This window comes from Artemia sp. Qi Xiang Cuo, chromosome 8 (assembly GCF_049724085.1).
Source record: "Artemia sp. Qi Xiang Cuo chromosome 8, ASM4972408v1, whole genome shotgun sequence".
Lineage (NCBI taxonomy): Eukaryota > Metazoa > Arthropoda > Branchiopoda > Anostraca > Artemiidae > Artemia > Artemia sp. Qi Xiang Cuo.
The window spans coordinates 68,860,062-68,877,928 of record NC_142801.1 but is presented as its reverse complement, the minus strand read 5'-3'; the positions used below and the strand labels follow the sequence as shown (position 1 = coordinate 68,877,928).

Below are 17,867 nucleotides of genomic sequence, written 5' to 3'. Positions count from 1 at the left end.
AATTTCTAAACAGTGGGTAAGAAAGAAAGAGAAAAGTGGGAGAGCGAAGAAAAGGAAGACACTGTTCAAAAATGACCTAAAAATTTTTGTTTTGTCTCAGACAAGTTTGCAAATACAATGGGAGAGCACAGAATCAGTTGAGGAGGTGAAACTTTTTTAGACTTAGATTATGCTGGTGGTTTAAGTATCCTAGATGAAAATAGTAGCGAAGTGATTGAATTTTTAGAGATTGTGTAGGTTCAGGGTGCAAGAATAGGTTTAAAAATTAATGTTAAGAAAACTGAATGTTAAGACTAGGAATAAGTGAAGGTGAGTGGGTAACGAGAAGATCAACCGAGTGCACAGCTTCATTTACCTAGATAATATTGTTAGCAAAGACCGTGAACAGGGTTAGATGATGGAGGAATGTTCGCCAATTTTTCTTTATCTCAGACAAGTTTGCAAATACAATGGGAGAGCCCAGAATCAGTTGATGAGGTGAAACTTTTTTAGACTTAGATTATGGTGGTGATTTAAGTATCTTAGATGAATTTGGTAGCAAAATGAGTGAATTTTTAAAGATTGTGTAGGTTCAGGGTGCAAGAATAGGTTTGAAAACTAATGTTAAGAAGACTAAGTCGCTAAGACTAGGACTAAGTGAAGGTGAGTGGGCAACGAGAAGATCAACCGAGTGGACAGCTTCATTTACCTAGATAATATTATTAGTAAAGACCGCGGGTGCAGTAATGATGTCAAAAGCAGAATACTCAAAGTCTAGGGTGGTTTTTAACAATTGAAAAAAGTTTGGAAGAATAGGAAGATAAGTCTGCAAACCCATATTTTAATATTGGTGACAATATTTTAATATTGGCTACAATGATGACAGTGCTCAAGTATGGTTATCAAGTGTGGGCGCTCCGAAAGATGGAAGAGGATTTGCTAGATGTTGTCACGAAGAATCGCCTGTGGAATGTTCTGGGTACCCAGCTGACTGACCGTATTTCCAACACAAGGCTGTACGAAAAGTGTGGTTCAATCCTGCTTTCTAAGGCTATAATGAAAGAAAGGTTGAGATGGCAAGAACACGTTTCGTGGAAGAAGTATGACAGATTGTCAAGGACTGGCCTTGTCAGCCAACCGTCTAGGGCCAAACGAAAAGCAAGTCGTACCTGAGTGAGGTGGGAGGATGTTGTAAGGAAATACTTTACTTAAATGCGAACTTCTTGGGAGGGTATAATGAGGGAGGTTTTAAGAAGATTGGGATGGAGGAGAAGCGGGCCTAGCTTTGTTGGGCTCAGGCGGCTTGGCGCTGCAGTTATTTGTTTGTAGTAGCAGTAGTAGTAGCTAGGGTACGTAAATACAATTTTTTTGAATCCGAAGTTTATTTTACAAAAATTATTCTGGTTTTCGGGCTGTCAGTCAATGAAATTCATAAATCTCCTCGTGAATATCTTGATCACAGTAGACAGAATATACCCAGTAAGCTTATCGCAGATTATTTCTGGTCTTCGTGAACAAAAATATCCTCCCACATATTTCTACAACGATGAGAATGCAGGTTAGTCTGTTTCCGTTTGTTTCAATGCACTTTGTTGGAAACAGACGGAAACAGACTAACCTGCATTCTCATCGTTGTATAAATAAGTGGGAGGAGCTTTTTGTTCACGAAGACCGGGTTTTTATAATGGGTGAGATAGAGAATGATCATACTGCTAATTATATAAACTGTGATCTTGATGTACAGCATATCTCCATGGTATGTTGTCAGAACCCGTTTATTGACGTTAAAGCTTTACACAATTGGACAATATTGAGGATTTAAATCGTGAAATTTGCCAAAAGCAAATTTCCCAGAGAAAAAAAAATGTCGAATTCTCCAAAAAATCCCGAAGAAAAATGTCACCAAGGAAGGTCTCGTGACCCTGAAGCATAGAGCATTGAACAGATTCATATACCAAGATCCATGTTAATATACATTTGAATTTAAATGTCAATATACGTCAAATACCAGGAATACCCTACTTGAAGAAAGAATATAAACAGAGAAAAGAGAAGCCAGATTCCATAGGTGCTGGTGGCACTGATCTCCATTTTATGGTCATTCAGCCAGGAATCGTGATGAGGGGTAGGGAGCTAGGATCTGGTGCATTCGCAGATCCTTCCTATATACCTTCGCCAGGTATCCATTTGGAATTGGATCAACTCTGGTTGATTCTGGCGAATCTAGTTGATTCAGGTGACAGAGCCCTTGCCACTGACCCTAGTCCCAAATAAAATAATGGGCGATACCAGGACTCGAACGCCCGTCCTGATTGATATAAGAATCAATGTCCAGCGGGCTACCCCTTCGGGTAGGAAGGCTCAAAACAAAAACAGAAATGAAAATAAAATAGAGATGGTGCTCATGCTTGACCTTTGTTTGATTTGAGTCCAAGTGTCAAGAGAAGTTATGATTCCAACCCCACCCGGAGAACTTGGATATTTACCTGCCAGGAGGTTACAGCCTTTTTTATTATGCTCGGAGTCATAGCCATCCCGTGAGCTAAAGTGGCACCTTTTAAGTCAAAAATTGCAACAACACCATATATTGAAATAAGTTCGTCCATTCGATTTAATATCTCTTGTATCATGTTTCCTGCTTTGAAAACATCATCCTGAACAGTTTGTCTTGGGGAATGGACACAACATCGAACCAAAACTACGCGTCTTCCATCTCTATCGTGGTGCTTTAAAGGCAGGTAACACCTAAAAGAAAAAAATCGAAATCAGGGGTTTTAAATCCTCCCTTTACACTTGTTTGAAGGGATTATTTTGGAATTTATGAGAAGAAATTTCTTGTGGCCTCCCACGCCCAACTCTCCCAGGTTTACCTCCTCCCAGGGACGCATCCGGGATTTTTGTTCAGGAGGGGGGGGGAATTTACAAAACACAACAAAAATTCATTTATATGTAGGTTATTTACTTCTGTACGACTCGAAGACAAGTTTTGGGGGGTTGTGTCAAATTAGATAAACCCCCTGGATACGGCCCTGCTTCCTTTATAAAGGATTCGCCAACGACCAGCATAAACTGACATATTCTGGACATTTTAAAAAAAACTTAAAAACCGTAGAAATTAAAACTGAAAGTAAAGAACGACGCGTGTCTGTGATCTAGAAAAACTGAAAAAAATACTTTAAAAACTCTGAAAAGAACCAAATTTTCTGGATAAAAGCCATTTTACAGTAACAAATAACAGATACTGTCGCATATAAATAGTGAAACTAGCGGTTTTATTTGCGCCTGTCTATTAAATTTGTACCAGAACTCAATAGTCCGCATCCGTTCTCGTGGTGGAATGACCAATTCTTTTCTGGAGAAGCGTGAATTAAAGCAAGGCCAGTCTTGAGTCCATTAATTTCCAACAACGCACTTAGAACAGCAACGACAAATAATCCACCCTATATTATTGATAGCCAAATTGATATTAGTCACCTGTCGTAGGCAGATGACATACTACGTCTCAATGAAAACCCGTCCTCAAGGGAAAGAGGCTCTTCAGGCTAGTTTGTCTAAGATTGGCCTAGCTACTGAACCGTCAAAGAATGTGTTTATGATTGTGAACCCGAATGAAAAGGCATAGTTCAGTATTAACTGGATTCGTAATCGGAAAATAAGACATTTATTCTTACAAATGAACAAAGTTCGAGGTTCTTTTCAAATTTCAAAATTTGGTTCTTTTCAGAGTTTTTAAGGTATTTTTTTAGAGTTTTTCTAGATTACAGACACGCGTCATTCTTTACTTTCAGTTTTAATTTCTACGGTTTTTAAGTTTTTTTTTAAAATGTCCAGAATATTAGGCAATTGGCCTAGCTACTGAACCGTCAAAGAATGTGTTTATGATTGTGAACCCGAATGAAAAGGCATAATCAGAGTCTTTTAAAATAGCCTCTATTACTGTTCCTCGACCTGACTCTCTGAAATTTTTGGGTATTCCTTTTGGTCCATCAATAAGAGCGAAATGTACTCTGCTTATTAATGAGTTAAAAAAAAAAAAAAAAAAAAAAAAAAAAAAAAAAAAAAACTCAACTAAATATATAGGCTGCTGGCAAAAATTAAGGGGCAATTTGACAAATATACCTTAGGAGAACTTTACAACTCATGTTTTTCATTTTTGCAATTTGTTTTCTTTATAACTAATTAAAAAACAAATTAGGTTCCAATTTTACCGGTATCCTAAGTATTTTATTGGTATCCCTCTGTAGTTCTGGAAGTTATACATTAGTAAAAAAAACATGTTTCTGATATATGTGCGAAGATGGAGGAATTATTGGCTCGCTTTGAAGACCGGTGTAAGAAAATATGTGACTTTCCACTTATCCATCCATTATATACGGTTCGGTAGACTGATAGTTCCTGTGTCTTAGTGTAGATTTAAGTTTCTACTTGTTCGTCTTTCTTCGTTAGATTTGCAGGTCACTTTACTGTATTCATTTCTCTTTTATTTTTCTTGTGTGTTTGTTCTTTTGTTTTTGCTTTTGCTTTTTATTTTTCTCCTTTCTTTTTTTCTGTTATATACACAGTCCACAGAAAATATAAAGGCTATTATATCGAATGTTTATACAGTATTACTAACTATTGTACAGTGTTGTATTCCTGCATATCAGATATCATGTGTATGAATTAAACAGATTTTAAACAGAAAAAATATTTTTAAATGAAAGTAAATGTGCCCCATTAAAACGAAAGGCCAAGAGAAATTGGCCTATATGTGAAATTAGCCCCCTGAACCGCTCTTCCTATTTTTTGCGAAGAAGCTTGACTTCTTTCACTCATGCTTCAAGAACGAATGATGTAATAGAATAGCATTTTTTAAGTCCTCATGGTACGTCATGAATCGGCTTATTGGTTTGCATTTACCTTAAATAAAAAATAAATAAAATAAAATAAACGTTTGTAACAACAGTTAGTGAATGTAACGACTGGAATTATAATTATATAGCTTATTATGACCGACTGATTATACATTTTCACTCTAAAATACTTTCCGTCAATCAATAATTAAACTTCAGCCTAGAGAGCGGAGGTTTAGAGGTTGCAAACATCCTCACATACAGGATAGTTTCTGTTCGTTTTTGGTTTAATGTTACCATTTGCTTGTGCTTAATTACATGGGGTTGCTGCGGGACCAGATGCCGACACCTCACCTGGCATCTTGAAGACTCCGTATGGTTGTCTCCTATTTACCGCGATCTTGTGTCAGCTCTTCAGAAAACTGGAGCCAGCAGCTCTCGTACTTTCTTCCAAACTTTCGAAAACCACCAATGACGTACAGGTCCTTTTTGACATTTGTCCATCAATTCTTCAGTTTACAACCAGGACGCCTGCACCAATCCGGCAAAAGAGCAGCTATAAGCATTTGCGTGATGGTGCAGTTATTGAGTCTGCTCAGGACATGGCCAAGCCAACGCAGTCTTCCCTTTTTGACAATCGTGGCGGTGGGTTCTATATTGCAGCAGTGGTGGCACACATCAGCATTTGACATTCTGTCGGAGCATCGGATCTTCGAGACTTTTTGTAAACACCGGTGGTCAAAGACTTCCATATCATAAAGAGGAAGCACCTTTAGTGGACAAATCTTAACTGCATAGAAGAGAACAGATCTAACACCCGCTTTATAGACAAAAATTGTTGTCTTCGTACTGATGCCCTGTCGATTCCACAAATGGCGACGGAGCTGAGAGAAGATGGCTTGTAGTTTGTACATTATATTCTGTACGTCAAGGTCACAGCCTCCACGAGAGTCTATTAGTGAGCCAAGATAAGTGAAGCTATCAACTTTTTGCAATTCTTGTCTGTAAAGCACAAGCTGATTTTCATACCCAGTAGCTAAGAGAAATATAATCTTTCATTTTGCATTACATGGGCACTGTCAGGATCAGCAGCAAGAGCAACGATGTCATCCGCAAAGTCCAGGTCAGACACGTTAATGCCCAATCCCATACCGACGCCATCAAAACTCGAGATTGCTCTTTCTAGAACCCAATCTATACAGTAGTTAAACAAAGGGGGGGGGGCAATATGCACCCCTGTTTTACACCACTATCTACATTGAAGGGCTCAGCTTCGTCCCCCAGCACTCCGACAGTGGATTTGCAATGATCATAGTAGACCGGCATTACCTCCTCTGACACTTGGACGTTCAACTTATAGTTTTTCCAGATTGTTTTAGTTGATTGGCTATCTGTAAATTTTTAATCCACAGCAATTTAGTCCTCTTTGGGGGAAAATAATATCAAAGGTTTGGGGGGGGATTATATGGTAACACAAGCCCTCTTCCCTGTGTAATTTTGAAACAAGTATAGCTTAAAAGTTGAGAAGTAGAAATTAAAACGAATACTACTGAAAATAGTACATTTTTCGGTATGAAAAGTTTTGAAATTACCAATATAATTCTTAATTAACTATATAGTTTCACTGTGCAAAATTTTAGTAAAGCATATTTTTCAAGCATTGAAAAATGTGAATAGAAGTGTAATGTTTGAGAGCAGAAGAACTTCAATAGAGCAGTAGAAAATGAAAAGAACAAGATGTAAAGCAGAAAGTAGACACTGGAGAGCAGATGAACAAAATTTTTGATTTGAAAAATAGAACACTTAACAAAATAATAACAGTTTAAAGTAAATACTATCCCGCCATCTATTTATCAAGAGATACAAGAAACTGTGTTTGTTAGAAACAAAGACTAAACAACTATTTTCTAAATTTTTTTGCATGATTTCAATTGGCTGTTTTTCCGTTTAGCCCCTTATACACGGACTGATTAGCCCCTCCTCCTTTCCTTATTCTTATCACTGGTTAAACCACTTTTGTAATAATTTAGGTACTTGGGCATTATATGGGGAGTTACAAGGAAACCAGTCATGAAAAACCCGTTTTTGACGGGTTAATTCAAGACAACGCTATAAAGTAATGGAAAGCAAACCGTGGTTTTCATTGCGTATACGATGTTTAAACTGTTTTTTTTGGGGGGGGGGGTTAGGTGGGGGGGGAGGTACCTAGGTTAGGTTGAACTGTCAGGAAGGTGGTTAAAGGCAAAAAATCAAGGATTCCAGTGATCAGTAAAAATGCGATGGTAAAACTTAAAAATGATATAGAAAAGATGAATTGGTACGATGTTCTAGGAGAAGTTCAGGACTCAAATTCAAAATTTGTTTTATCTTATGAAAAGTTGCAGAGTTTGATAAGTCAAGCAGTCATGTTGAAACCTTTTAATAGATAACACACAAGTAAAAAACCTTTGATTAGTCCTGTGATTTTGAAGCAAATAAATGCAAGAGATAAATTGCTTACAGCTCAAATAATTAACCCAACTCTAGAAAGTAAATAGTTATATAAAATGCATTAAAACAGACTGAATACAATTTTAAGAAATGAAAAGAAGAAATATTTTGATAAAAAGTTTAAGGAGGTCGAAGGATGCCCTAAGAGAACCTGGGGACTAATAAAAGAAGTGATTGGATCAAAAATAAATAGTGTACCTGATGAATTAGTTAGTGCAATGGGAAAGACTTTGAATTCTGAAAAGGATATATGCAATGAATTTCAGAGTTATTTTTCGAATATTGGTCTGAATTTAGCTATGTCAGTAATACCTGATAGTGGTGATCCAACGTTCGAGTCCTTACTGAGGGACCCCATTGATGTATCTCTTCACCTTAGACTTCTAACAGTTGATGAAATTAAAAAAATTATTTATGTTCATCTGGTAGCGATCATATTACTCTAAAAACACTTAAATGTATTTTCCCTGTTATAGCTGAAGTTTTATGTGGGTTAATTAATGAGTGTTTTCGTCAAGGAAAATTCCCAGACTTTTTTAAAGTTGCCCGTATAACCCCAATTCATAAGGGTGGTAAATGACTCAGGAAACTATAGACCGATATCTGTTTTACCCATCATTTCCCGTGTAAATCATCATTTCCCGAAGTTTTTTAAGTAATCGTTATCATTATGTCCAACAAAATGATTCTTCTTCCGAAAAAAAGCGTATTGAAGTAGGTGTTCCACAAGGACCAGTTCTCAGTCCTATATTAGTCTTGATATTTATTAATGATTTACCAAATTGTCTGAATAATTTTTGCTATAGAATAAATGAACTAACGGTAAACCCGACTAATGAAACAGTTTCACTCTTTGCTGATGACATAACAGCCATTAGCAGAGCTAAGATAGCGGAGCTGCAGCAGATTCCCATGAAGGAATCAGTTAATAGAATTATAGCATGGCTGAGGGCAAATAAACTAAGGATCAACATGGCTTAGTCTAACTTTACTATTTTCTCACGATCACCAAATTTTTACCCATGTATCAAGGAATTAGATATGTCCCATGACGTTATAAAACGAACTGCGTCTTTTAAATACCTTGGGATTGTAATAGGTGAAACTCTATCTTTTAAGGAACATGTAACTTTAACTAGCAAAATTTTGGCAAGAAATCTCGGTATAATGAAGAAACTCCAACGTTGTTTTCCCAAGTCTGTCCTTCGCCATCTTTATTTTTCTTTAATACACCCGTATATACTTTAGATAGATAGATAGATAGATAGATATTTATTGCAATAAAAGCCACTTTGGGCCATGGCAAAAAAAGGAAAATCACACAAAATAATAACATGATTATAACACTCATAGCAAAGTATGGTAGCCTACATAACAATAACAACGCAAAATTACAAAACATTACAAAAACATAATAAAGCACACGATACCATTAAACTAACATAAATAGATAGATGTATGTTACATCTATCAAGGGCCATGACTATAAAAATAACAAACAAGAAAACAACTTACACACATACAACAATACTGTTCAAGTATTTTATTAAACAATATTTTATTGTTCAAGTATTTGGCTCTCTACTTTTTCTTCTATCCTAAAACCAATAAGAGTTCTACAAAATCATGCCGTAAGAATTTTAGCCGGTATGTCTCCACGTATGTCTGTTCGGGAAATTTACCCAACTTTAAAAATTTTGCCGGCTGCAGGCCTTAGTGAGTTCTACGTATTGTGGTTTATTTTTGGACTGCAGCAGGATGTTCAGCCTCGTTGTTTTGATGATTTATTTTCCATTAGGTCTACTGTTCATTCTCATGATACAAGGGGTAGCGCGGACTTCTGTGTACCAAGAGGTATATCTTCCCGTTCATGTTTTTCTGTTTTTTTATAGAGGTACACGGAAATGGAATAGTTTGAATAGTGATATTAGGACTATTGGTGACCCCAATATTTTTAGAAAAATCATTAAGGAACTGCTTTTTGCTGAATATGAGTTTTGATTGATTGATTGATTTATTGATTGTGGGGGTTTTGTTGATATGATGTTCCCAGAGGAAGTATAATATGTGATATTATTTTGTATATATTGTTTAGTGTGATGGTATTAGTGGTATCGGTGGCCAAGTGTTCTTTATTTTAAGGATCTTGTTTTCTCTACCTCCCCCACGGACAAGCTTTGCTTTTTAGGGGAGGAAGTAATAATTTTTTGTTGATATGTTTTTTTTTTTGAATAAATCTTTCTTCTTCTTAAATACATCTTTTAAACTGGAACTCGGTTAGTCAGGGATTGGATAATCGTGGCTTTACTGTAATACTTATTTTTGAACTTTTCTTTTTTACAAAATACTGACATATATAGGCAAAAATTTGGGAAACAGAATAAAAAGGGAAAAAATCTGAAATAATTCGTCGGTCATGCTAAATAAAAATAACAAAATAAGTAATAATTTTTATCTGCAATCTTCAATATTCTCTTTTTCTTTTTTGGTTTTATGCCCAAAGCATGTCGTAGTTAATCAAACTGAATAAACACTTGCAAGTAAGTATCAATAATATTAATTATCAATTATAATTAAACGTTAAATATTAATTAATACGAAACATACGAGTTTTGCCGTACTTAATTTTACAAGTTTCCTTGAGTTTTGTTTTTATTCAGAAAATTGATACGAGGCTCCGAATAAAAGCTGCTAGTTTTTCAGAAATTCATACTTTTGTCTCGCGAAAGTCCCAGCCTTGCTTCTAATTTTAAGTGATGTATCCAAATAAATGTTTCATTCTGAGCATATTTAATGAACATGAACATAAGCAACTTCACCGCCCCCCCCCCCCCAAAAAGGGATAATGACAATGTAGGAAATTATGGGAGAATATAAAGAGTATTAAGGTTTTGCCGGGGCTCCCCCCTTCCGCCCGGTGTACATCCCCAACACAAGGATAGCTTCAGACTTGAGAAGTTGAAACTCAAATACATTTTATTGAAAATAGTACATCCTTTGTCGATGAGAAATGAATGACTATGAATGAAATGAATAAATGTTTATGCATGAAATGAATTTTAATACTTATTTACTTATTTACTATGGCTGTACAAAATTTATACTCAGTATATTCTTCACACTTTGGGAAATAGAAAATATAAGAGTAATTTTCGAAAGCAGAAGAATTTTTAAGTAGAAAGCGTCTGTGTGATACAAAAGGCTAAAGAATGATATCTTTAATATAACGAATAGAACTGTTAACAAAAAGTAACATTTGATGTAGATACCATCCTACCTACTATGGGTCTGTGACTTTTGAATGTATGCAATTCTTCTTAACATAAGCGGCTTGAAAATACAAAACAACTCACAAACCAAAATAGGACAATAATAATGCATTAAAATATTACGAATTATAAAGTTTTAAAGAGTGGGGGGTTACAGTACTGTAGGCCTCCTCCTCTGTGTATATTCAAGACAATTGTACAGCTTAAGAATTGAAGAATAGGAACTCAGACAAATTCTGATGATATTAATTGGAATGAGAAGATACAGCTTTTGAGGATGGAAAATAAATAGAATTACATTATTTACCAATATTCGCATGCTTGCATGTAATTATTTAATACTTAAAGTTTATAATATACAATTAATTTATTATCAATTTCACATATAATTTTATTTTTACTGTATAGGGTATTGTGTTTAACATTTGAATATTTAAGGTATTATTTAAGGCATTAATAATTTTGTATAATGATTATTTATTATATTATTAATTATATATAATATTTTCCAATAATTTACAGCATTAGAACCAATATAATTACCAAATGGTTATTTATTTAATTTGATTGTTAAAATCTTAAACGCAGCATATTTTCACGTTAAAAAAAAAAAAAATAGAAAAACAGTGTTTAAAAGCAAATGGCTTTAGTAGTAGATGACGTTTCAATAACATTAGAGAGTAAAAGAATAAACTTTTTATATGAAAAACAGAATGCTTAGCAAAAAATAGCAGTTCAATGTAATTACTATCCCGCCATCTATGTATTAAGAGATACAAAAAATTACGTTTGTTAAATACAAAGACTATAGTTTTCTGTTTAGCCCCACACATGCGTATTATTGACTCTCCTCCTCTCCTGACCAATATCACCGTTTAAACCACTTTTGCAATAAGCTATGAGTTCAAAGACGAATGTTTGTCAAAAACATAAAAATCGGACACAGCCATGTACATCTTGAGAAATTAGGAAAACATAGAAATTCAATTTATTAACGAATAAAATTTCCATATGCAATTATGCAGCTTCTGGCAGTAGCGGATGTGAAATTTAAAAAGGGAAAATAAAAAAAACGTGGGTGGAAATCACTAAAAAGGAGCTAATAATATTTGGTGCCAAACAGCTTAATAAAGAGTTACTTACCCTTAAAATTGTAGGTGCCTGTAGAAATCAACAGATTGTAAATGTTAAATATCTACGGACTAAAGCCTAATCAAGTTCCACTGATTAATTTTTTTTTTCGCGGGTTGACTTGGCAGCACTGAGACAAATGTGCTACTCTAAAAAAAAAAACATAGTTTTTAAACAACCAAAAGAAAAATCGCGGTTTATATAATTTTTGGACCCATCTTTGGTCCAAACCAAATGTTAACCGCGATTTGATAAAAAAAAAAAAAAAATTGGGCTCTTTTAGGGTAGTTTTTAGGGTAGTATTACATTTTGTCGGTGTTGTAATTTTTAATCGTGAAAACAAATAAGCAGAACTAATGAGTAAATTCTTTTTCTTTATTTTGATGCCCTTGATATCAAACAGCACATGGTAGCACGAAATCTAGTTCATGATATCAAACAGTTCATGGTAGCAGGGGGCGCAGGAAATCTGGACGAGGAGCAACTTTCAGAAAGAATTTTTTCATGTGAAAGTTTAGTACTGAATCAAACAGTTTAGAGTAACGAACCGTAAGTAAGGAGCGACCCGGCTCAATAGTAGCCGGAACTCTAAAAAAAGGAATTTTGATACCAATAGATCCATCGAGAGAATCAATTTTGATACCAATAGATCCATCGAGAGAATCAATTTTTTATGCTGATTTCAAATATATAACTTTTATCAAGTTTAGTCTTAGCCATAAAACGTTAAGCGCCTGACAAAATTTCCCTTATTTTCGAAAAAAGGTAGAAACACCCCTTCAAAGTCATATAACCTTAATAAAAATCACACTATCAGATTCCGCATATCAGAGAACCCTACTGTAGAGGTTTCAAGCTCCTATCTGCAAAAACGTAGAATTTTGTATTTTTTGCCAGAAGAAATATCACGGATGCGTGTTTATTTGTTGTTTTTTTTTTGTTTTTGTTTCCAGCGGTGATCGTATCGACCCAGTGGTTCTCGAATATTGCAGGAGGGCTCATTCGAACGGAAATTAAAAGTTCTAGTGCCCTTTTTAAGTGACCAAAAAAATGGAGGGGAACTAGGCCCCCTCCCACGCTCATTTTTTCCCAAAGTCACCCGATCAAAATTTTGAGATAGCCATTTTGTTCAGCATGGTCGACAAATATGATAACTATGTCTTTGAGGATGACTTAATCCCCCACAGTCCCCTGGGGAAGGGTTGCAAGTTTTGAACTTTACCCAATGTTTACATATAGCATTGGTTATTGGGAAGCATACAGACGTTTTCAAGGGAGATTTTTTCTGGTAGTGGGGGAGGGGGGGGGGTGGATCGGGGGTTACGTGGGAGTATCTTTCCATGGAGGAAGTTTTCATGGGGGAAGGGACATGGCTATGAAGGGGCGTTATGAGCTAAAACTGCTATGAACCAAAATTGCTATGAGCCAAATTGCTATGAGCCAAAAGGTGCTATAGTATGGTATGAGCCAAAAGGTGTAAAAGGTGTCAAAGGTGCTATGAGCCAAAATTGAGCCAAAATTCCTATGAGCCAATTTCTAATATGTTTTTTAAAATTTTCCATATTTACCTCAGAGTTTTTACCTTGAAGATGTTCTATATCACAGTTTCGGCAAGCAGTGCAAAAACATTGCTAAATGTTTGCTGGACATTGGTGTGAGCTCCTAAAGACAAATACTCAGGGACAGATCTAGAGCAAAATCTTGGGGGAGGCCCAGTGTGACCAGAGCACCGATGAGCAAAATATGGGGGGGGGGGGAGAGCAATGTGACAAAGGTGCCAATAATTGACCAAATTGACAAATTTATTCTAAAAAAGAGTAAAAAAAAAGAAAAAACAGGATCTGATAGCGCCAGAAAAAATCTTGGGAGGAGGGCAGGATCTCCCGCTCCCCTGGATCCGCCAGTGCAAATACTCCTACGGTAAAAGGCAAAGGGCTCTTCATGGCATAGTGGAGGTGAAACAATGATGGCGTGTGACGTATTGCCACACACGGCAGAACGATTGTAAGTTATAATGTTCACCTGGTGGCTGAGAGTGGGGAATCTCCTGGTTAATGTGTATTTTATTGCCAATAAATCTGCCAGGATATTTATAAATGGTCCATGTTATTAATGCAAATGATACTTTTATAGCCAAACTAGTGTTTTATTGCTGGTACTTCTGCTTTTCACCTTCTAAACAAGGTAATAAAACTGCTACAAAATTCTGTTTGCACTGTAACCTGTTTAAATTTTGTTTTGCAAACTTCATGGGACCATAAAATACTTTGTCATAAGGCCAATATTATTTTAAATTGTTAACAGCTTGATGCTACCAAGCACAAAGCTACCAAACCACATTAGCTACCATGGCAGAATAATTAATCAGAAACGACTATCACTTTGATTGGGAACCAGTGTTGCCAAAGGGGTTGGATTTGTACTATTTTAGGGGGTTTTTGGCATGACTACTCACTGATTTTTTGTTAAATCAGGCAATTTTCATTTTTTTTTTTTAATCTGGTCAGGTTTGTGGTAAAAATTGCACCTGGGAACAGCCTTACTTCAAGAATGATGCTTTTGGCTAGTTTTTACTTTATAGTCCGCTATCCTATAATATATTTTTTCATAAAGAACTAACGAATTAACGTTAGTATCTGCCGATGGCAGTTCAGAATTTTTGGATTTTGTGCAAATCGCGGATATTGGCGAATGACTCACTTTATGGTTGTTAGGTCTTTGATTTTAATTCTTACAATTTTGTCTTTTATTGAATTTTAAACTTTTAAATTTTTTGGCTGGTTTTTCATTGGTTTTGTTGACTTTCCGCGTTTGTTTTTTTTTCTTCGGCATTTTCCTTGTTTATATTATCTTGCTCGAGCTGAAGAAGAAAGGCGGTTAAACCTCTCGAAATATTTGCTTTGTGGGTGTCTTCAGTATTTTCGTTTGGCCTTTAAAAACCCCATTTTTGACCGTTTTCTTTTATTATGGCAGGCCAATGTGGTTTAAAAAATTATCTTCATATATTTTTTCTTTCATAATGCAGGTTATGAAGAATTTTAGGGAAGTTTGATTTAATTTATCATCTTTTACTGTTTAATATTACTGGAAAAAAATTTATTTTTATCCTTAAAAGGAAAAAGAGTTACCAAAAACGGTACTTTTAAAAAAGTAACTAATTTGATAACCACAAGAGTATTTGTTCTAAGAAACCGTAATTTTTTCCTTTACTGTTAACTTGACTTTTTGGTCAATGTCATGGGAAAAAAACTTCTCAGCCTCAGTATTGCTCAAACTGAGCCTAATAGATTCTAAATGTACAGACTGGTTTGTCAAACAGTTCGTGGTAACGAACTGTAAGTAAGGAGCGACCCGGCTCAATAGTAACCGAAACTCTAAACAACAAAATTTTGTTAAATTTCAATAGTAACCGGCTCAATAGTAACCGAAACTCTAAAAAACGGAATTTTGATACTAATAGATACATCATAAGAATCAGATTTTAGTGCTGATTTCAAATACATAAGTTTCATTATGTTTAGTCTTACCCATCAAAAGCTACTAACCCGTCTTACCCATTCTGAGAAAACTTGCCTTATTTTCGAAAAAAGGGAGAAACACCCCCTGAAAGTCATAGAACTGTTTGATTCAGTACTAAACTTTCACATGAAAAAATTCTTTCTGAAAGTTGCTCCTCGTCCAGATTTCCTGCACCCCCTGCTACCATGAACTGTTTGATATCATGAACTAGATTTCGTGCTACCATGTGCTGTTTGATATCAAGAGCATCAAAATAAAGAAAAAGAATTTACTCATTAGTTCTGCTTATTTGTTTTCACGATTAAAAATTAAAACACCGACAAAATGTAATACTACCCGAAAAACTACCCTAAAAGCGCCCAATTTTTTTTTTTTTTTATCAAATCGCGGTTAACATTTGGTTTGGACCAAAGATGGGTCCAAAAATTATATAAACCGCGATTTTTCTTTTGGTTGTTTCAAAACTATGTTTTTTTTTTAGAGTAGCACATTTGTCTCAGTGCTGCCAAGTCAACCCGCGAAAAAAAAAATTAATCAGTGGAACTTGATTAGGCTTTAGTCCGTAGATATTTAACATTTACAATCTGTTGATTTCTACAGGCACCTACAATTTTAAGGGTAAGTAACTCTTTATTAAGCTGTTTGGCACCAAATATTATTAGCTCCTTTTTAGTGATTTCCACCCACGTTTTTTTTATTTTCCCTTTTTAAATTTCACATCCGCTACTGCCAGAAGCTGCATAATTGCATATGGAAATTTTATTCGTTAATAAATTGAATTTCTATGTTTTCCTAATTTCTCAAGATGTACATGGCTGTGTCCGATTTTTATGTTTTTGACAAACATTCGTCTTTGAACTCATAGCTTATTGCAAAAGTGGTTTAAACGGTGATATTGGTCAGGAGAGGAGGAGAGTCAATAATACGCATGTGTGGGGCTAAACAGAAAACTATAGTCTTTGTATTTAACAAACGTAATTTTTTGTATCTCTTAATACATAGATGGCGGGATAGTAATTACATTGAACTGCTATTTTTTGCTAAGCATTCTGTTTTTCATATAAAAAGTTTATTCTTTTACTCTCTAATGTTATTGAAACGTCATCTACTACTAAAGCCATTTGCTTTTAAACACTGTTTTTCTATTTTTTTTTTTTAACGTGAAAATATGCTGCGTTTAAGATTTTAACAATCAAATTAAATAAATAACCATTTGGTAATTATATTGGTTCTAATGCTGTAAATTATTGGAAAATATTATATATAATTAATAATATAATAAATAATCATTATACAAAATTATTAATGCCTTAAATAATACCTTAAATATTCAAATGTTAAACACAATACCCTATACAGTAAAAATAAAATTATATGTGAAATTGATAATAAATTAATTGTATATTATAAACTTTAAGTATTAAATAATTACATGCAAGCATGCGAATATTGGTAAATAATGTAATTCTATTTATTTTCCATCCTCAAAAGATGTATCTTCTCATTCCAATTAATATCATCAGAATTTGTCTGAGTTCCTATTCTTCAATTCTTAAGCTGTACAATTGTCTTGAATATACACAGAGGAGGAGGCCTACAGTACTGTAGCCCCCCACTCTTCAAAACTTTATAATTCGTAATATTTTAATGCATTATTATTGTCCTATTTTGGTTTGTGAGTTGTTTTGTATTTTCAAGCCGCTTATGTTAAGAAGAATTGCATACATTCAAAAGTCACAGACCCATAGTAGGTAGGATGGTATCTACATCAAATGTTACTTTTTTGTTAACAGTTCTATTCTTTATATTAAAGATATCATTCTTTAGCCTTTTGTATCACACAGACGCTTTCTACTTAAAAATTCTTCTGCTTTCGAAAATTACTCTTATATTTTCTATTTCCCAAAGTGTGAAGAATATACTGAGTATAAATTTTGTACAGCCATAGTAAATAAGTAAATAAGTAATAAAATTCATTTCATGCATAAACATTTATTCATTTCATTCATAGTCATTCATTTCTCATCGACAAAGGATGTACTATTTTCAATAAAATGTATTTGAGTTTCAACTTCTCAAGTCTGAAGCTATCCTTGTGTTGGGGATGTACACCGGGCGGAAGGGGGGAGCCCCGGCAAAACCTTAATACTCTTTATATTCTCCCATAATTTCCTACATTGTCATTATCCCTTTTTTTGGGGGGGGGGCGGTGAAGTTGCTGATGTTCATGTTCATTAAATATGCTCAGAATGAAACATTTATTTGGATACATCACTTAAAATTAGAAGCAAGGCTGGGACTTTCGCAAGACAAAAGTATGAATTTCTGAAAAACTAGCAGCTTTTATTCGAAGCCTCGTATCAATTTTCTGAATAAAAACAAAACTCAAGGAAACTTGTAAAATTAAGTACGGCAAAACTCGTATGTTTCGTATTAATTAATATTTAGCGTTTAATTATAATTGATAATTAATATTATTGATACTTACTTGCAAGTGTTTATTCAGTTTGATTAACTACGACATGCTTTGGGCATAAAACCAAAAAAGAAAAAGAGAATATTGAAGATTGCAGATAAAAATTATTACTTATTTTGTTATTTTTATTTAGCATGACCGACGAATTATTTCAGATTTTTTCCCTTTTTA

At 34.7% G+C, this 17,867-nt stretch overlaps 1 protein-coding gene across 6 annotated transcripts in view; it reads right to left on the bottom strand.

Moving 5' to 3' along the window:
• LOC148949747 (retinol-binding protein pinta-like) overlaps positions 1-17,867 on the bottom strand; it is a 164,506-nt gene that overhangs the window by 17,119 nt on the left and 129,520 nt on the right. For all 6 annotated transcript variants that reach the window (XM_089093712.1, XM_089093711.1, XM_089093710.1 and 3 more), the window contains exon 4: positions 2,466-2,724. In XM_089093712.1, coding sequence (XP_088949838.1) covers positions 2,466-2,724 — 259 coding nt within the window. The remainder of the gene's footprint in view (positions 1-2,465; positions 2,725-17,867) is intronic.